General features: G+C 38.0%; 1 protein-coding gene across 7 annotated transcripts in view; it reads right to left on the bottom strand.

Moving 5' to 3' along the window:
- COL24A1 (collagen type XXIV alpha 1 chain) overlaps window positions 1-21,088 on the bottom strand; it is a 158,733-nt gene that overhangs the window by 6,795 nt on the left and 130,850 nt on the right. For 6 of the 7 annotated variants that reach the window (XM_064515977.1, XM_064515979.1, XM_064515980.1 and 3 more), the window contains 12 exons: window positions 18,966-19,019; window positions 17,075-17,182; window positions 14,759-14,866; window positions 13,459-13,566; window positions 13,321-13,374; window positions 12,962-13,024; window positions 11,644-11,697; window positions 9,955-9,990; window positions 2,930-2,965; window positions 2,811-2,837; window positions 1,432-1,497; window positions 502-670 (listed from right to left, as the gene is read on the bottom strand). In XM_064515977.1, coding sequence (XP_064372047.1) covers window positions 502-670; window positions 1,432-1,497; window positions 2,811-2,837; window positions 2,930-2,965; window positions 9,955-9,990; window positions 11,644-11,697; window positions 12,962-13,024; window positions 13,321-13,374; window positions 13,459-13,566; window positions 14,759-14,866; window positions 17,075-17,182; window positions 18,966-19,019 — 883 coding nt within the window. Of the gene's footprint in view, window positions 1-501; window positions 671-1,431; window positions 1,498-2,810; window positions 2,838-2,912; window positions 2,966-9,954; window positions 9,991-11,643; window positions 11,698-12,961; window positions 13,025-13,320; window positions 13,375-13,458; window positions 13,567-14,758; window positions 14,867-17,074; window positions 17,183-18,965; window positions 19,020-21,088 lie in introns of those variants that run through there. The other variant, XM_064515983.1, reaches the window with a different exon arrangement.

Below are 21,088 nucleotides of genomic sequence, written 5' to 3'. Positions count from 1 at the left end.
CAAATGGAAAAAGCAGACTCCACAAACTCCTGTGTCATGTGTCTCAGGCTTATTTTCATCACTGTATACCAACAAACTTTTGCTGAGCTACCCAAGCTTTTATACATGTTTGGTGGGTTTTGACTGGAAAAGGGAAGGTTTGAGATAATCTTAAAGGCTCCACAAAGAATTTAAGGTGGAGAGTTGTTAGTAGGTTGCTAGCCCTAAACAATCAAAGTTACATTTTCACCAACATCAGAGAGCAGAAGCTACTTAAAAGACAAGAATATGTAGTCAAATCAAATTCAAACACAGGTATGAATATTAGTTGGCTACATAACTTCATCTTTAAAATCCACACTTTGTATCTTAAATAAAGATAAAATAAAGATGGCTGCACACACTGCCACACGATCTAATAAAAACTCTACCCATTACAATTTTGAAGTTGAAAGTAACATTTTGAAACAAGACCTTTCCAAGCCTAGTTATGTTCAAGCTTTTATGAAAGTGGACACTTACCATCTGACACTTTACGTTCACAGTTAAGCAAATCCCTGCAGATGCGTGCTGGGTTATCCCGTGTGCCAAGGGGATTCTTGATGCTGTGCAGTAAATTGCTAAGGTAGTGCAGCGTTTTGAATATCTCTGTACTGTGATCTAGTAAAGTTACTTCAGTATTCTGGTATCTCTGCCAGGGGCCATTAGCACATATGTTACCACAAAGAAATATCACAACAGCAGCGTATGCAGTAAAAATCAAACGGCCATTGAAGATCCAGACAGAAGCAAAGTATTTATGATGCATGCAATCAGCCATATAAAACAGAGTAAGAATAACATATTCCAGTAAACAAATTAGTACATTTTATTAAAATTATCAGAGCAATGAAGTTACAGACAGGTTAAGATCATGCGAATACACCATTATGATATGTTGACGTAGAAATGTGGAAAAAAAGAAAAAGAAAAAAATTAGTACATTTTTAAAGTATACTCAGCAGTCTCAGATTTTGAACAGTGAAATCTAGTCTTAGACTATGTATGCCAATATATTTAACTTCACACATGTAAGTAATTTTCTTGCAATCAGTAGGATCGCACACTTAAATAAAGTTAAGCACATGTGTTGGTATTTGTTGGATCAGGGTCTAAACAGCAATATCATTATCTGTGGCTGAACAGATACAGTCCACTATCTGTGACAACCAATAAACAAATTTCCATCACTGCTAATCATGATAAAATGGTAGAAATGCTGCTATTTTTTTATCTTCATTTAAATTGCATCCTATATATCTCATTACATTTAATTATATTCTACAATGATTACTTGCAGTCTGTGATTAATTTTAAATAAAGTCTATGTAAAGAAGCCCTGATCTGGTCCTTAAAAACCATTTTATAATTGCATACCCTGTGTGCCAATGTAAATATAGTGAAATACATTACCTCCATCTGCAGTGCAGCATTTGACTGAATCAGGGCTTGAACAGCAGCATTGATGTCCACTTGTTTCTGGGGAAAAAAAAAGATATTTCAGAACATAAAAAGATCAACAGAAATATTCTAAAATGCAGGCGGCAAACTGTTTGAGCACTGTCACAGAAACATACAGATGATATACTCGTTATTTTGTTATTTTAGGGAAAAAAATCTGTGTAAACACTTGCCTTTAAAATGGGATCCTCACTTCCATTTCCAAGAATGCAACCATACATACAGAAATGGCATATTACCTTTTTATTAACACCTCCCCCCTCCACACACAAAATTTAATAATCATACTCCTGGAAGCAAAAAAAAAAAAAAAGACACTATAATGATAGTAACAGACTAGTGCCCCAGCTTATTCCCCCCATCCATTTAGTCTCTACAGTTAAGCAAACTGATCTGGGTCAGTGGGAAGATGCGTTATTCCTTTCCAGAGAAGACACAACAAAGAACACGGTGATGTAGTTGTACAAATGCAACTTGGGCCACATGCTCTCATCTGACTTTTGTTGTAGGAAGGTCACAGGACTTTTGCCAGCTAAAAGCTCCACTCCTGCAGAGAAGTCTTTGGCTAGTGCCCAGCCAGCAGAGCTGCAGCTCGCTTGCCAGTGGAGAAAGAAAAGCGCGGTGAGAGTCTGAGCGGAGGGTGAGTGAGCTCCGGCTACCCGGAGCTGGCAGCTGGTGCGTGTGAGCTGCCGGCAGCTGCTACAGAGCAGGGCAGCCTTCGTGGTGCACGAACAAACACCGAGATTCGCCTGTAACTAGCCTCAGGAGGAAACCAGTTCCCTGCTTATCTCCACTCTCTGCTCTGTTTGTGAGACATGTACACTACACAACAGCTTTGAGTTCATTTTTTAAAGACTTAATCCACCCATATGAACAACTAGGTCTTAGGGTTTGTTCTCAGAGTACAAATATCATCACAGCTTTAGGATACTTCAAATATTGAGCCTATCCTGCTAACTCGCACAATCCCTTAGAAGGGAACAGTCCAGCTGGATATACGGAGATCGATCACCTTGGCCAGAAACACTGCAGCATCTTCTGGCGCTTTCTTTCAGATTGTTCAAATGCAGAATTGCTCCAACAGAAAAACAGTGTGATGGCGTTAACCCACGTCAAAGGTTCGTGAGCTTTGCCCACTAAGGGCTCCACAGCATTGTAGAACAGAAATGCTGGTGTAAGACAAAAGATTCAAAAACTCTTACTGCAGTGATGGAAGTTATAGGGAAACGTATTTGCATTTCACTTGTGGCGATGGAACAGGCAATGCATTTGAAGAGGATCACTTTCAACAAAGAAGGCTGCACCGTAGTTAGCGTAGTTACAGAACTTACTCTTGGTCCTGGTGGTCCAGGCGGTCCCTAGAAAATCAGAGAAAGCAAATATTAGGTGCATCACACTTTTACACGATACACTCACACTGGAAAACTACGCACATTTTTTATGCACTTACAGGTGGCCCTGGCTGGCCCTGAGGTCCCTGAGGGCCCTGGAAGGAACAGAGATAAAATGCAACAGTTACAGATGAATGTCTCTGCTTTTCTGTTTGTTTTTAAAAATCACAAAATGCCACTCTGTACAATGAAGCAAAGATGTTTGTGACACAGGGGTTGGTAAAGCTGTAGATCATTAGTTACTATTCTTAAAAGTACCATGTTCTGTTAATGGGAGAATATTCCTGTGAGAAGTGATGGTTGGGCTGGATACCAAAACTTGCTTATCCAATTATTTCTGATGTTCAGGGCACATCAGAAGCCATATACAAAGTATTAATATACAGTGTGCCAACATTATATGTCTGTTGCAAATATGAATTACTATGTGGTATGAAAGGTCATAGAAGCATCAGAAAAAAATTTACAAGTAGTTATAAAAACTTCTTGACCCCACGAATATCTGCTAAGCATTTATTACCTCTTAATACAGTGTCACCTTTCAGCCAGAGCACGTGATGTTCATTGTTGAGTAGTGACATTTCAAGTCTCTTTCATATCTAAATCATGCCCTTGTTCCTGACCTTAAGGGACATAATTTTAGGGTGTAGGATGATGCAGTGAGGAGGAGAGGGAGGAGGAGGAGAAGCCTTCCCCTAGCTCATAGCACCTACAACACACAGTCTTAAACCTGAAATAGACAAGGAAACAGATTTCATGTCTAGGGCTCAGACATGGACCCTCACAAAGACCATCTTCCCCTCTGAATTATCCGTGAGCAACGATTCACATTAAGATATGTATCATTAATATTTATTAATATTCAGTGATACTTCTGTCTTTTTTACATTATGTTCCTCAGTCGCTATATATCCAAAGCCTCTAGGAGCTGCTGTAACATAAACAATAGCAAGAACATTGAAAAAAAGAAGAACAGGTAGCAGCAGCTTAATACTAGTAAAAGAGGAGAAAGAGGAATGTAAGGCATAGGCCACACTGGCGTTATATGTTAGCAAAAACTTTTAGCATAACTGAGTTTAAGCCAAACACTCTTTAGCCAGTATTGCTTGTACCAATTTTCAAGCACAATAAACTGTTACAGCAGAAGCACTCTTACACCAGGTACAGTCACCCCCACACTAAGTCTTTGCCAGCAGAGAAATAACAGCCATGCTAGCAATTGCTTCTAAACTGATCTAGTCAAAAGAAATATCAAGATGCAAATCACTTAGTATAGTAATAAGAAGTATTCTTTCTATGAGATTTCACAACAAGATGTGTGTAAGTGTCACTGCATGCTACAAGTGCTGATCTTGGGCTGTGCTTAAAGCTGCCACCATAGCAAGAACTGCTCAAAATGGTTCAGGATCTTACATTGATCCACATATATTTAAATAAAAAGGATGTCAAAGACGATAGGAGAGATTTGTTTAAGTCACTGAGGCTCCAAATTTATCAGTTCTTAAGAGTATACCAGTGGCATTTTTTCTTTTTTTATCCCTGGACATCTTCAGAAAGCAGAGCACACGGCAGCCACCTGGGAACACATCACACACGGGTTATGCTGACCTCCACAGCTGCACGGGTTAAGTGCGCCTGCGCATCACCTGCCCTGGCAGTGCCAGAGGGGCCCGGTGCTGGATTATGAAGGGTGTGAAAAGTGGGGGTCATCATTTAATTCCTACCACCAGATCTATACCAGCAAGGCTGTGTTGAGGGACTGCAAATAAGCTCTGAGGCCGAGACCCATGCTATGCATGCTCTGTGGATATGTACGGGGGACAATCACAACTGAAGCGATTTCCAGATGTTTAAAAATACGGTCTTCTGATATTTAACTAAGAAGATATGAACAGCATAAACTGTAGAGATTTTAAGTATAGTATCAACTTTTCAACTGATGCAGCCTCACCCTATTTATTTGTGTTTCATCTGCCTATACCTATACAAAAGACTTAAAGCCATCTTGTAAATAAACACTTACCGATATTTTAAAAAGGCATTAATGATAAATGTTGGAAAATGAGAATTAAAGAATAAGTCATCTTAGCATAGAGAGTAACACAGAAATGCTGTGGGTTTTGTGGCAAGTACCTAGCATCCCTTTACTCTTTTGGGTGTGATCACTGCCAAGCCTGAAATTTTCTTTGAAATCCTATTACTATTAAATAGGCATAAATCATTATTATTGTTATTCATTATTACAAAACTGATGACAGATTAATTTGGAGAGATGACATCCACGTGACCGTTTTGGAATACAACCTCAGCTGATGCAGATCAACTGGGTTTCACAGAGCTATACTACTGGATGGCAGCGGAGAAAGTTAACATCCGCATTTAATTAATCAGATCAGTAGCTCAAATACTGTTAGACTGCTGCAGGATACCTTCAACCCCATGGATATATGTTTCTAGACTCTATAATCATGCTTAGTGAAATACGTTTGCTATAAACTGAAGGAGAAAGTGTGAAAAAGAAACCTGAGAAGCTAATTTGACAGTGTAAGGACATATTTGTTTATCTTTTTACAAGACTTGACTATGCAATTACCAACTCAGGGCAAGGCAGAAAGTCTTCAACAGTTTGTCCCTAAGTAACCACTGCTCTCTGATGAATAGATGTCTTTGTTCTGGATGCCAAGATTTAGAAATTCCAGTAGATTTTTCAAATGACTGAATGCTTCAGTTAATAATTCTTGGCATGTGTCACAATTTTAAGACTCCAGAAGTCTTGGGAGTAGGACAGTTCAAGTTTATAGTAGTTTCTGACATAGAACAGGATTTTTTTTTTTTTTTAATCAAAAGTACACCGTTCCAATGTATTTAAGCTATTTTGCAATGGAGGAATTTGATTTGTCTTCATTCACTGTCTTCTTGCCAATAAAAGCCATGTGGAGAAAGGTAAATACTGAATACTATTTGTTAACTGCAGTAAACCTCTTCAGGGCATATTACATTTCTTAAATGCATTAAAACTTCAAAGGCCTATATCGATTACCTTTATAAACCTTTAAAATATAACAAAACTGCACAGAGTATGTTGAAAATCCTGTAGAGATGTTATACATGTTCTTTCTTTCTGTTGTAGAGCAGCAGAGTAATGTTAAATTACACATTTCATGCATTAAGTTAATTACAGAATGTTCCAGTGGAATGTACAGGATTATCTTTACAAATCTACTTAATTTATCCTTTGATCATATTAGAATTTAAGTGAGAAAAGTGTAATTCCAGTTCATAATAACAAAAGCAAAGAATAAAATAATTAGTTTTAGTTTGCTCTTTAATTTTTTAATCACTTCATTTGATAGCTAGTACAGAAGTTCGAAGGCCAAAACAACTCCAGTCTTTTCTAATACTGTATGGTCCTGCTCTTGCTTGCAATGATACACATTCTTAACATCAAATACATGAGCAATCCCAAGGACAGCACCACTCATATGTTTAAAGCTAAACATGGGCATACTATTTTCAAGATTAAGACTTTGTAGTGTGTTGGCCAGATTACATAATTCAAATTATACTGAAGGAGAGTTGTGAGAGCTCAGGTGTTATAAAATCATAGAGCATGTTTTATGTTACCCTCTGACTTCCATCAGCTTTCTGCCAATGTAATATCACTGACTTCAGCAGAATTATTCTTGATTTAAACTGCTAGGGACAGAAGAATGGATTTCTAAATTATTCTTGTTTAGCATTTTATTTCACATTTTACTGAAGATACAAACAGGACATTTGATCAGTCTGCTGAAGGTAACTGCGCAGAAACCTGTTTGATGTAAAAACATTTAGGTATTGAGAAAACGATTGTTGTGAAAGTTTCTAAGGGGGGAAGAATCCCGTGTCAAAAATAATCACTGTCAGAACTGTCCTAGCATCTGTACAGCTTCCCGCTGTTGTGTGAGGAGTATCATATGCCTGTCAGTTTGCCTGGGTGCTGTTATCCCACCTGAAGTTAGATCAAAGGCAACTAAAGAAAGGAAAGCAAGTCAGAACCACAAAATAGCAAGGACTTATGATCTTACCATAAACTAATCGGGATGTTATTAACAAAACCCCCTACTTGTCTTGTGCCTGCTGGCTGGCTCTTCCCAGGCTGAATGCAAGAATATACTGCAGGACTGAAGCTGCTGGACTAAGGAGAAATGTGGGAACGAGCAGGTTGTCAGCAAACTGGCTGAAACAAATCAAGAGAGAGCCAAAGGCCAAACCATGTTCCTGCCAGCTTCACCTAGCACAGAGATAGGCTCACAGAGCTGGAAGCATGCAGGAATAAGGCAAGAGTAGAATTTAAGTCTTGCAGCCCTAAATGTTCATCTGGGAACTCTTAGGGCAAACATTGGGTGGAAAACATACTGGTCTGGAAAACCTCTTTGTGTGTCTGAGAGAGAAAGAGGCAAGAAAAGACAAGAGAAGCCAGCAGAGATGACAGGAAGGGGAGGAACTGCCTTAGCCACAGTATAATAGACACCTCACAAAAAAAATGAGGAAAGGGAGAGGTCCGAGTTGTATGTCAACTGAAAAATCTGGAGTTTTAAGGAAAATATAAACAAATAACAGCAATAAAAACAATCATCCAAATTTTGCTATCTGATTTGGCTGTTTATAAAAAGAGAACTTTAACACTGTCTTTCTGGATGAGCAGCATTTCATCAAAAACATTTGGTAAAGCTGGATAAATTCAAAGTTTGTTTCACAGGAAAAGCTGCTATTTTAAAATTTGTATTCATTGGAAAAAAATTTAAATTTTTCCATAAAGCAAAAAGTATTTTTAATAATTTCATGATTAAAAAATGGCACCCCCAAATGTTAAGCTTTTCCTGACCATTTTTGTCATTTTGATGTTATTTCACCATATCTCAGAATGAGTAAAACATAATAAGGCATAATATTATGACATATTAATGTTATGCCTTAAGGTATAATGTTATACTTTTTTCTAACGTATAGTAATATAATAGTCTGATATGCAATACAAACAGTATAGTAGCTTAATTTTAAATCTAACATTAAAAAAAATAGAAAATTTCAGATTATGCCTTATCATATCTTGTCTTTTTTTCACCTTGAGAAGAGTCAAACACCGGAACACGTTGCCCAGAGAGGCCGTGTCATCTCCATCCTTGCAGGCTTTCAAGACCAGACTGGATAAAGCCCTGAGAAACCTGGTCTGACTTCAGAGCTGACTCTGCTCTGAATAAGAGGCTGGACTAGAGACCTCTTGAGGTCCCTCCCAACCTAGATTATCCTGTGATTCTTTATATTCCATTATGTACTATTAATGACATGTCATGAAATAAAACAAACAAAAATGAAAACACACTTTCAGAAATGTTAATTCTGAAACAGTATTCCAAAATGTGTTCCACATTTTTCTAAATGTTTCAATCTCAGTGATATGAACATTATGAACTGAAATATAATTTTGATTTAAAATGATCAAACTCTATTTCTGACTCTACTGTCAATTTTCCCCCAGGAATAGCCTCCTGAACTTTGGCTCACCACTGAGCTTGACACAGAGGTATGATTTTATATTCTATGTTTTTCAGGGGAAAAGAGGACATTTCTTTCTAGCAATGAACACTATACACATGACAGACTGAAAACTAAGTTAAACGGTAGCAGTAAAACTGCTACAGAAAAGTTAAAATCTTTGAGATTCTAGGAAGAACGCCAATATCAATTTTAAAAGAATAAATTCAAAGCTTGGAATACACAGTTGGACAAAAATCATTTTCACTCCTTTGTATCTGAAAATATTTGGAAAGAAACCCTTTCTTTGGCTGCAGAGTTCAAACTAATGCTGCTGTGTATCATTTAAAATTAAACATACTTCTGAAGACAGTCTTAGGGGAGGAACTCATGAATAAGTTGTAAAGCGCCAGCACCAATTATGGAAACTAGTGTTTCTTGTTCACCGTATTGGATCTTCTTTTTTAAAGTGTCTGAGCACTTTTAGCTATAGGCTGGCAATTCTTATGAACTGTAAGAACAGACATGAGAAACAGGTAACTAAGATGGTTAACAGCAGTATGAATTAAAAGCCTGGTATTCCTCCTACTCTGAGGCAGGAATTGCTGCAAGAGCATTAGAATGAAAGCAGAAAGTTCCCTGAGACATGTACAGCAAACTTAGTTCAGAGCGTTAATTCTTACAGCAATTTTCAATATTGCTGATTTATTTTTAAAATCTTTTATAAGGCAACTAGGTCAGAACTGGCAGTCTTTTTACACAGGCAGGCACTAAAGCCAAAACACAATAAGAGAAACCAAATGTTTTTAAGTGGGGTGAGATGAAAGCAAAGTAACAGGCACAAAATCACATTGCCAGTTACTGGCAAAACAGATTATTACAAAACTGTCATTTAAAGTAATGTCATAAGACTAAAATGATAGTTGACACCTATTTGCAGTAAATATAAACTGACAGAGGACTTTTGTATAGTCAGTACTAATTGGAGGCTTTAGTAGCTCTTGCACTTTTTTTTCCACAATAAACATTAATGTAAGAAAATTAATGTAAATTCTTCCTGAAAAATAAGAGAGAGCAACTTCATAACCCATCAGTACTGCCTACTGCTTCTACAGCTGGTGTACATTGCATGGACACCCATCCTCGGCTCTAGGCTTCTCCCAAGCGTCTCCCTCCCTAGACAGGATCATGCAGACTCACGAACACAGTTCTTTACATGTGCCATGCTGCGAGGTCCTCAAATATTGACAAGAAATGTGACAAAGGATTTCGCAGGTTTAGAAATAAAGCAGGACAGATTTGAAGCACGCGATTCCTGTATGATCAAGGGCTGTATTCCCAGGCAGCACACAGCGGCCAGGGTACCTACAGCTTGCCCAGAAAAAGGTCAGGCTTTCGACTCATGGTCCCAGCTTTCCTGGCCAGTGCTTCCCAGGAACACAACTGGACTCTCTGGTACACTGCATTCAGAGGACTCAACAGTACATTGAGAGTAACATGAAAGTACTTTTTTTTTTTCTTTTAAACACAGCCTAAAAATGAAAGCACAAAAGTTGTTTCAACTTACAATTTCACCTCTTGTGCCCTTTTCACCCCTGGGTCCCTGTAAGAAAGAGCAACTGTTAATCCGACATGCTTTCTAGCCCTCTAGGAGTGAAATAAACTAATTAATATGTGCAAGAATTATACTGCTTGCAGGAATACTCCAATCTTAGCTCATCTGTAGAAGTATTTACAGCTCTAGGGCTCTAATTTTGCTGCATTATTAGAAAAATAAATTACTTGAAAATGCCTTGTAATTACTATATTTAGAAAGCTGATTGTTTTCTTCAGATTGCAGGTACAGTTTTGCTCGTTAACTTTAATTGCTAATGTTTTCCAGTCAATCAGCTCTGCTGTCTTCTATTTGATCCACTGTAATAGGAGATCAGTGCTTCACCATCTTAAGGGTTGAGAACCAAACCTGGTGCTTTCTGTCACTGGAAATCCATTGGTTACACACCTGTTCTTCCTACCCCATTAGTAACCCCATCTCTCACAACTAGATTGCCCTCTACCTCCGTGACATTTGTGGCTAGCCTTACACTCACACTGTGTTTCCAAAGATGCCAGCAATCTTGCAATTAGCCCAGGGTGGGGAGAATTTTGCATCTTGATGGCAGCTTCTCATGTCACACAGAAATAATCTTCAACTATAATGTTTTCCTAATGATAATGGCAAACCGTTTGGTTCAGTGCAAAGTCTATTAAAAGTTTTCATTCAGAAACACAGATGCAAAGAAATGGAAGCTGAGTTTTTCTCCTGAGTGGGAATGAAAAGAATGTAGCAAGACTTACCATGTTGCCTTTCTCCCAATAGCAGGAAAGAATACTCTAATTATAGAAGGAACTTTTCCCTTCCCCTTTCTTTTTCACTTCTCCTGTACACACGTAAGTATTCATATTTATTATTTTTACTGTATATTCATGTTATTTTGATAATTGTGATTTCAGTTTTTTAGATATTCACATTCCCTCCAAGTTTTGTCAATCAGGCAGTGGAACTCTGATGGTAGAAAGAGTTTCTAAAAATCTCTCACATGGGTGGGAGAGGTACTCCGGGCTCAGGGACTGCAGACAGAGCCAGAGGGTGCCCTTGCAGAACACTCCTCCGTTTCCAGCACTGCAAGTGTGACAAGGGATGGAAACATGGACCAGGGCAGAGTGTTCCCACTGCAGGGAACCTGGAGAGCTTTGAGGGCCATCAGAAAGGACAAGATCATGTTTGAGTTAATAAGATGGATCTCACCAGCACCTGGAGCTCCCCAGTCAGGGCTTGTGGCTTCACCCAGTATGCATGTCTGGAGAGGGCCTCGGGAAAGTTTAGGCCAATCAAAGGTATGGCACCAACACATGAAAGAAAGTACACTGAAACCGAGCATGGATGCTCTCAATAAATGTCTCAGACTTAAGGCTGAGTTAGAATACCCGGGTTTACATGCGGGTTTACACCTTGACTTGCCTGCTGGCCCCTCTAGACATGCCCTCTCTTTACGGTACTTATGGAAAAGGTCATTGCAATTACTTTTTTCATCTTGTTTTTACTACAGATGCCAGAGTTGCACACGTTAGCTCGCCAGCATGGTATAATATGAAGATAATCCTGCTAGCTGCTGTTTGCAAATGGAAAAATAAGGTTGCTAGTTGCAAAACTGATTAGTAAAAATAAGGGTATGGGTAAAATAACCAAATGATGCAAAAGGAAAGGGAAACTTACAGGCCTGCCAGTTGGGCCTGTTATACCTTCTTGACCAACAGGGCCAATGTATCCCTATAAAGAAACAAAGGAATTTATTAGACCCGCCATGTTTTCAGAATGAAGAAATTCCTCATGACATGCCCTGGTTTAAAGTTGTTCAGCACATATGCCTGTCACATATCCAAAAGATCATGGCAATGTTCTCTTTCTGAATATTGAGTGCACTTTGATATACAATTAACAAAATTATTTTAATAATTAGTAATTATTTATGCTTGGAGACACCCTCCCCAATTCTTCTATATGAGAGTTGATGCACTAAAAAAAGTGGAAACTTAAGCACTCTGTTTACCAAAGATTACATATTTATTGAGCTACAGTCAACTATATCTTGAGCAATATTACTGTCCACAAATATTCCTACAAGGCTGCCAATAAGTACTGCTCAAAATGTTACTTTATTGTTTTATTTCCTTTAGAGCAAACTGCTCTTTTCCAGCATTTATCTTGTACAGAGATGTTTAGGAAAAGAAAACACCTATCAGAACAGGCCACTAAAACTGCTTGCACTGCCTCTAGTTCACTGAGCCATGATCTCATGACATGTATCACAAGTGCTGTGATGTCAATGGCAGCAGTGAGAGAAGAGCATCTTGCAGTAAGACCTTCTGTGTTGCAACCTTTCCCTCTATTTTTTCACTTGACACTGTAAGCTGGATGCACATTCCCCAATAGTACAAAATCCTAAAAATGCCTCCTCATTTTTGATGAGTAGTAAAGTAGAATGAGAGAAGTTTTCAGCAGTCATGAAGAATTAGCTAATGCATGCTAGTAAACTTATGGATAAAAAGGAAGTATTTATTAAAAAAACCCAAAAAACTACCTATTAATAATGCCCGGGCACTACTTTCTCATATTGCAAGCAAAGTCTGGCCCTCTCTTGCTTTGCTGCAGGACAGAGCTATACAATCAGCGTTGTCAGTCAGAGGAAAGAGAAGGTTCTACCTTGATGGACGAAAATATGACAGCAATAAAGATACTTCTGTGTATGAAATCATACTGGAAGACCCACATTTTATCAGCAGAGCTTGCTTTGTTCCTTCAAGGTTGAAAGCCCGACTCTGCTTGTGTGTCTGTATCCATGTTGCATCCAGACCTACTGTACTGGTATTGCAGTACTGGCCAACAGCTCCTAGTGAAGGCCTAGTCTCAGAGAGGAGCTTTTGCCTAAAGGCTTCTGGCCTTGAGAATAGGAAAAATAGAATTCCCCAAATGAAAAGAAATATGCCACCTGCAAGCCATCCTCAGAATCTCTTTCATGGAGCAAAAGACTTACGACTTGGCCTGTTGGGCCTTTTGGGCCCAGAATTCCGATGAAGCCGGTGTCCCCTGCAGGACCCTGAAAAGGCGAAGGAATGGTTCAGTCAAACATGAACATTAGCCATTGACTTGTTTTTAATCTCTTATAATCAGTGGAAGCAAGATACTTTTTAAGAGCAGTAACAGTGAAAACATCAAGCTCACTGATCCAGAACTTTAGTCTTTGGACACGCAGTATGAAACTCTGCCTGCAACGTTCCAATAGTTCAGATAGTTCTTGAACAAATTATTGTTAAAGCCAATTAAATCTGTGCTTTCCTAATGATTTCACTCTGTAAATGGCTTAAAATCTAATAGAAAGGAATGAACACATACTTTTGGACCCGGGAATCCTTGAAACCCCATCAAACCTTGATCTCCATGTTCTCCCTGTAATAAGAGCAGGCATCCTAATTATTATTTCACACTGGTAACTCTTGGACTAGTTTTGCATTAACAGATGTGATTACGTACAGCCTGTCCTTTCAGTCCAGTGTCTCCTGCTTGCCCCTGGTCACCTTGTGATCCTGGAAGGCCTCTTTTGCCTCGTTTTCCTGGGTGACCCTGAAGTCCTCTGTCACCCTGTGCATAGGAAGATAATACAGCCTTTATTATCATTATGACAGTTATAAAAGTAAAGATAGGATGTCAGGACTATTAAGTACATAGAAACCATATGTAGCTCAGGAGGGATCAGAGCGGCAAGAAATTACAGCTGGGACCGTACGCTGTCATGCTTGCTTTGCTCTTCTGCTTTTTCCTACGTGTTTGCTTTCAGCTCCAAAGACAGACTTTTGGACTGACCCAGTATGTTCACTCTAAACGCTTATTTTGCACAATGTGGTATCCCTTTCCCCTCATCTTATCTATTCCCTGTCTTTTTCAGATTGCAAGCTTTCTGAGCAGGAAGTACCTCCTACAGTTCATTATCTAGACAAAGGGGCGTAATCCAGATCAGAAGCAGTGGCAAAAAATCACTACAAATAGTGAACACAGTTTATACTGAAATATTTTCATGGAAAGATGAGAGAGACAGTATTTTCTTCTCCCAATTTTCAAGTAATTTAAGGTTTTAAAGACTGATTACCAATAAAATCATACGTAACACTGTAAATTATTGTGTTAAATTAAGATTTCTACTCTAAATGCTGAAAACTATTTGTAACATTCCCATTCTTTGCTTCTTTTACCATTGAAATGCACCTACTTAATATTATCAGTAGAATCTGAGGATATGCTGATGTTGGTACCTGGAACTGCCTGGAAAATGGAGCAATCTCAGATTTGTTTCTTTCTTATAGGGCCGAACAAGAAAAATTTCAGTCCTATGATAAATGAACATCTCAGAGACAGTTGCTAGCCCCAGAAGTTGGGACTTACACTTGAAAGTACAGCACTTTATCGACAATAAATTGCTTAGATGTTCAGATCACCCAGACCGTTTGCTACCAGCTCTTCTTGTCTCAATTATGGAAGTTTAAAAAGAAAAGATAGGAAACATTTGGCCCTAAAACTTTGATGAATAAATACATAGTGTTTTGAATGGCTGATAGAATTGGAAGTAGCATCTGGACAGATAGATAGCAACTTTGCTTTCTCTTTATAGTTTATAGAAATGAGGTCAGCACAACCTGCAGTCTTCCTCTTCAAATATGTTTTGATATCAATCCTCATGTGATTAACAATAGCATGGTAGTCTCACAATCACTTTTTGCAGTATGAAGTCTAAGCAGTATCAGTAATTCTGTACTTAAACAAGATCCCACTGACGTACCTTTAGCCCTGGTGCTCCCATGGCCCCTGGCATGCCTGGTAATCCCTTAGGACCTCGAGCTCCAGGATAACCTGCCAGACCAGTTATTCCCAGGTTTCCTTTATTACCCTTAACATATCCAAAATAATTAATTACAGTCAGAACAACCTAACTTGTTTTTTTCATTAAATGCTAAAACAGGCAAACAACATACAAGCGAACAATGCTTCTTGATGTTTTCTGTATATATGGGCGCATATTGATAGTACATGAAAGCATACACGGACACAACGATCAGCAGTGTCATCTGGATTTCTGCAAATATTCCAAAAGCTTTTACCTTCCATCAGGATAATGGGAATCATACAAAATAGTTTATATGAGACCTGAAACTTCTCCCACACCTCAGAATTTGCATGTTCAGATCAGCAGTCTTTAGCACTGATTGCTATTTAATTCTTTTCTAATTCTATTTTGAAATATGCAGGAATAAAGTGTTAATCTGTGCTAAGTATAGAAAATGACTCCCTGAAATCTTCTTGGATGAGGGTTGTGTGATCTTTGCAAATCTATGTTGCTTCCTTTTTAGTTATAAATCTGAAGATTCTGAGCTTACAATAAGGAGCTCATTCTGATGAAAATGAGATACTAAATTAATTCACTACAGATGGGCTGAAAATACTGTTCAGATTCAAAGTATCCATTCGTCAAGAAGAAGGTACTCCATATCAGAAAACGAAGTGGCAGTAACTTCTTTCAGAAACATTTGAAATTCAACATGCCTATTTATAAATACCAGACATAATAATAACATTATTATGACTGTGTATGCTCTGAAGGGTTTCATAAAAAATAACTTTGCCACATCAAGAAAGATCAGAACATTTGTTATGAAGATGTACCATAACATCAGACATAAACAAGAAAGAACATTTTTAATGAAAAAACATATTACCGAGTGCATGGAGTTAAGCCAACTGCCATGTTAAAAAATACAAAATGGAAATTTGCCTCACCCATGATGAGTGTTTCTGTGATGTCATTTAGTAGAAAGAATGGAATACATATATACATACATACATATGGGGGTGTGCATATATATTTATATATTTATATTCTTCTTTTCATATGCCATTCTCTTAAGCATTCATAGAAATAAAAGTTATATGAAATGTGATTTTTATATTAAATGTTATTGCCAGGGCTTTTGAATACGGTACTGTGACTTACAGCCTGATGGACTGATAAGCTTATGTAGCCAATGTTCTGTTCTTTTTTTCCCACTGTGGAAAAATCACTTAGAAGTCTCTCTGCATTACAAATTACAGTGCTACTATCTATTGTTAATACAGAATAATAGAGTACTTTTCAAGCAAAGAAAGATGACATTTTGAATGGAAAAGCCAAAATGTAAACGTTCTTTGAGGTGATGCTCCTAAATCAAACTTCAAAGAATTTTAAATACTTGAATGAAGTTCAGTAAGACATCTGAAGCTTTAGTGGCTCGAATAAGGTGCACTTGCCCCCATATTGGCATCTTCTTTAATTTTTCTCTTTGTTTAACCAGACATGCAAATCCGCACAAGTAACAGTGCCTCATTCAGCACTTTGATTAATTCCTCCCATAACATTTAACTTGACATATAAAAATTATTGTTCCATCTGACTAAAACGACTGCGAAATAATATAGATGAAATCAACGCAGTCCGATTTCTATTAACAAAAATTACTAAAGGAACTTTCTCCCTTCTCTCTGGGGTGAAGGCATGCAGAGCTGTCTCACCATCCCCAGATGGGCAAGCAGGTAGGCAGCTACCCTTTGCTCATGGCAAAGTACAGATGAAAAATCTGGTACCAGGAATGTTCCCAGCTCCTCTGCACTACCCCAAATACCTCATACTCTTTTTCACCATTTTTGGATGAAGCTTCATAATTGCCTAGGTACATGGACAGGCTACAAATTCAAAGACAAAAAGGAAAACGTAGGATGATCTCAGAACCTGACCAATAGAGAGGTGATAGGATCAACTGGGGTCTATGGCTCATATTCGGGAACAGAATTGTGAAGTCTTCTCACAGTAGTATAACGTTTTTGTTCTGTTGTAGTTATTACTAGTGACATAAGCTAATAAAATAGTTCTTCTGACAGTACTCTTTATGTTAACTTTATATCCTATCCAGAATATCAGCAGCAGAAGAGAAATAAAACAAAGAATTGGTCTAATTTTCAAGACGCTGAAGGAACTGAGAATGGCCCCTTCTGTTTGAACACTCTAACCTTAGAAAATTTGCAATGCATAAGGATATAAAGAGGGACAATGTGGAAGGCAACTTACCTTATGGCCAGGCTTCCCTGGCAGCCCAGGTTTTCCAGGGTTCCCAGGAATGCCTTCTGCTCCAGGGTACCCAATTGCTCCTTTTTGCCCTATTGGCCCTGGTTTTCCCTTGAGACAAATTCAAACAAAATGCAAAACTGTTGGCTCTTTTCTCCTCCACTGCCACAGAATGAGATTTCAGTCACAGTATTTCCTAAACCCTACATAATAAAAGACCCAGATGAATACTGACAGAGGGGGCTCTGAGTTAGGATGTTCTGTTTAAAATGCTATTGCTTAACCTTACACTTTCTGTGCTGTTGGCTCTGAAGCAGTCTGGCTGAAACCATGAGGCTGACCCCTCTGCGTGCCAGGCCTGGGTCTGGGGCTGACCCCTCTGCGTGCCAGGCCTGGTAGATGGGTTGGAGTCCTCACTCTTAAACTGAAGCAAGGAAGCAAGGAAACCTGATAAAGAAAGTCTGTTTCTTTATCTCGTCATAAAGAACAATCATATGCTTTCTCAGCCTTTATTTTACTAGATACTCTAGACTGTCCAACTGAAAATTTATACTGTTTATATTTGCATATATCAAAAATACTCACAAACATTTGATTAGACAACTTTGTGCTGACCATTGCTATACATGCACTGAAAGGTCTCAGATCACTTCCACCAAAGGATTAGTGAATTTTTCTTTGCAAGCCATTTTCCTTTAGGATGACATATACCGCCTTAAGGGGCTTGGAATTCTGCAATGCATGAATGAATGCATTTCTCCAAAACTTAAATATGCTCTCTAACTACAGAAAATGTCTTTCAAAATAGTACATTTAACAACAGCCATACAGAATATAAAATGTGTCGTCCCAGCCCCATTTCTAACTTCTAGTTCCTGGACAATCTTGCACTTGGGATGTGCTTTGAGACTGTCTTAAGTACCACTTTTACTGCCTACTCCTCCTCACTTCCCCATATGTCTTGCCTTTCTGCCTTTTCCTTCATTCTGCAGAACTGATGCTCTCTCTCCAGTCCTCCAGAGGGGAGAGCCAAGCATTTACAAAAGACACACAGTTTTCTTGTCCTCAAAAGGCTGTTCCTCCACTCTGTCCAGAATGGTACAAGCTCTGCGAAGCAGCTGTATTTCTCTGGTTACCAGCAATGTTTTGATGTGAGGTAGTAAACGTTATTTATAATATATACTTGTGTGGTAATATGTACTTGTGTGGTATTATTTATTAGAGGACTAAAATAGCCTTGATGCATTTCTTTTTTGGTTATGTTTACAGAACACATACTGCTTCCCGCTCCTGCTTTTCCCTCAAGGAGACCAGGATGCAAGCTGACTTCTCTAGAGCAACTGAAGGAGCAGCAAGGTCAGGGCAAGTGAGAAGAAGAGGTAAAGCTCAGGGGGTCTGTCAGCCATATCAGTCGCAGACACATGGATCCTGGCTTCTGCAGGCTGCAGCTGTTCAAAGAAGAGCTGGTGGGAGCCGGGAGCAAACAGTAGTTTGGCTCAGGGCAGTGTGACGTGACAACTTCTGCACGCACCAAGAGCCACACAGACAGACGATCTCATTATGTAACCTGACAGGTGGGGAGCACCTTGTTAAACCTACAGCAGCTGTACTGCTTTTCCATGTTCTGAGTAACTGAGTATAGTTGGATATCATTTAACATCGTTTCAAAAATTATTCTTATTTTCACAGGGTTTCCTTTACACCTACATAATAAGAATGTTTTTTCTGAGTGAACATAAATTACTCCTATATCAACTTTACTGGAACAATGAAAAATGTCCACAGCATAAAGAATACCTTCTGGTACCATCGGCATAGCTCAAATTTGATTTTATTGGTTCTTATTTTCTTTGATTTATAAACAGAAGATAAATTGTAGGATTTTGTTACTTACAGGAGTTCCAGGTTTGCCCGCCTCACCCATAGCTCCTTTCTTCCCTGTGGGGCCCTAGAAGTTATAAATATTTGCAAATTGACAGATGTCATTAATTCAATCCCCTGAGAAGAGCTGAGAATTGTTCCCCTCTAGATGAATGCTCACGTTGCCTGGCTTTGGATCAGATCATTTCCATTTCAGGAGACAGCAAAAACTTTTTCCAGAAGTGTATACATTTTCTGGTAGACTTGTAGACATTTTCCCTTTCCTGAATGGACAATTTGTAGCTTTCGGATCATTTTCAATGACAACTGGCATAACAAGTTATTTGCTGCAAATCTGACAATTTCAGCTCTATCAGCCGCATCTTTGTAAGGAAGTACGCTTTTACAACACTTCCCATATCTTTTAAAAACGCAAATCATGAAAAGTAACCAATGTAGATGTAATGAATGTGTGTGGAAGAAGGTACTAGAAACCAAGACTGTCATAGAAGGGAACGTTCTTTTTAATCTATAATACACTTGAAAGATAAATTTTACTTTAAAACAGACTTTTTTGGCTTGTTTGAGCTAGAAATCTGTGGTTATGGACAACTGAGTGATATTGATAGCAGATAACACTCTCGTAAGTAACTTAGTGACACAGGAGGTCAAGTACCAACAAAGAAAAGCTCAGAATGGATCAAAAGCACTTCAGAGAATTTTGTTTATAAGATATTTTTCATGGAATGAAAAAATCTAGAACATTTCACTAATTTTAGAAAGCATTTATAAATCACAATGTGGACAGGAATTATATTCTACTTCTCAAGGATACAACCACTTAGACAGCAGGGACAAGAATAATGCTTGTTAGCATAGATCAAGTAAAAAAGATATTTTGTATTAATTATTTTTAATACTGTTCTCAAAGCAAAAGTTAGAGAACTACTGTGCTGCAATAAGCTAAAATTATTTTGTATTAATTATTTTTAATACTGTTCTCAAAGCAAAAGTTAGAGAACTACTGTGCTGCAATAAGCTAAAATTACTTATCATTCAATAAAGTGAAAAATCTAAAAATCTTTGTAAGTGTAAATCTTTTGTAATTTTTATATATATACATATATACATACACACAGATTATATATATGTGTATATATATAATAAAATCAGGAAAATTCTGTTCTGTTCCTTAATTTAATGCTTTTTTGTTAATAAATTTACACAAAAACTTCACCAATCAAAACTGAAACTTACATATTCAAAGAAATTTATACTGTTTTCATTACAATTTCAGAAGGCATCTAAAACAAACCCAGGCAACTCAGCATTACAGTTAATGGTTTTGGCTCTGTAAAGTTTGTTATGCACCACCAACCATACCACTGGAGTAAAGACTGTATCACTGTGTTTCTGCTACTAACTTTTTTTCATAAAGCTTTAGACTGTTATGGTTTGCTCCAGGCTGAGTGTTGATTCCACATTGGTAAATGACATTTTTAATCTGAGGGGCATTTGCAACAGAAGGAAAATCTTCTCCAAGGGGAGGGCAGAAGATTGACTGATTTTAGCCTGTGCTGTGAACAGTTTGTCAAAGGCAATATATCTGAGCACACGGTGAGCGTACCTGCTGACAATGTCTCCACATATTTCCTTCTTATTGCTCCCCATTCCTAATCTACCATAGATTCTCATATTTACCCAGAAAAAATTGAAATTGTAACAGAGTTGCTTTCTGGAATTTCTCAGAAAAAAATGCTAAAACTAATATCTCTCAACACACCATCAAGATGAACTGTTATTTCTAAATGAGAAGATTTGCTCTTTGATCTTTTTTTTTATGACTTGCTCTGTCATTATTCCTCTATTATTCTGTAGTAAATTCTGCATTTCCAAGCCCACTGAAAATTCAGTGCAGCACAGGACTGAGAGTTTTCATTTACAGATCAGAGCAGTATAATCCTAGGCATTTTCCAGAGCTAATTTGCCACAAGGAATTCTAGTTAAGGGTGTAACTGAATATCACTCAAATGCTTCCAAAAGAGCCTTTCTTAATGTTTTATATCACTCTAAGGTAAAACCACCTACCTATCAAATAAAATTTATTTGCTATCTAAGATCATTATGTATTTCTCCTAATTTTCTATTTATATTTTT

This window comes from Dromaius novaehollandiae, chromosome 8, assembly GCF_036370855.1.
Source record: "Dromaius novaehollandiae isolate bDroNov1 chromosome 8, bDroNov1.hap1, whole genome shotgun sequence".
Classification (NCBI taxonomy): domain Eukaryota; kingdom Metazoa; phylum Chordata; class Aves; order Casuariiformes; family Dromaiidae; genus Dromaius; species Dromaius novaehollandiae.
Note: the sequence above shows the minus strand (reverse complement) of the source record. Positions and strands in the feature narration are given on the sequence as shown.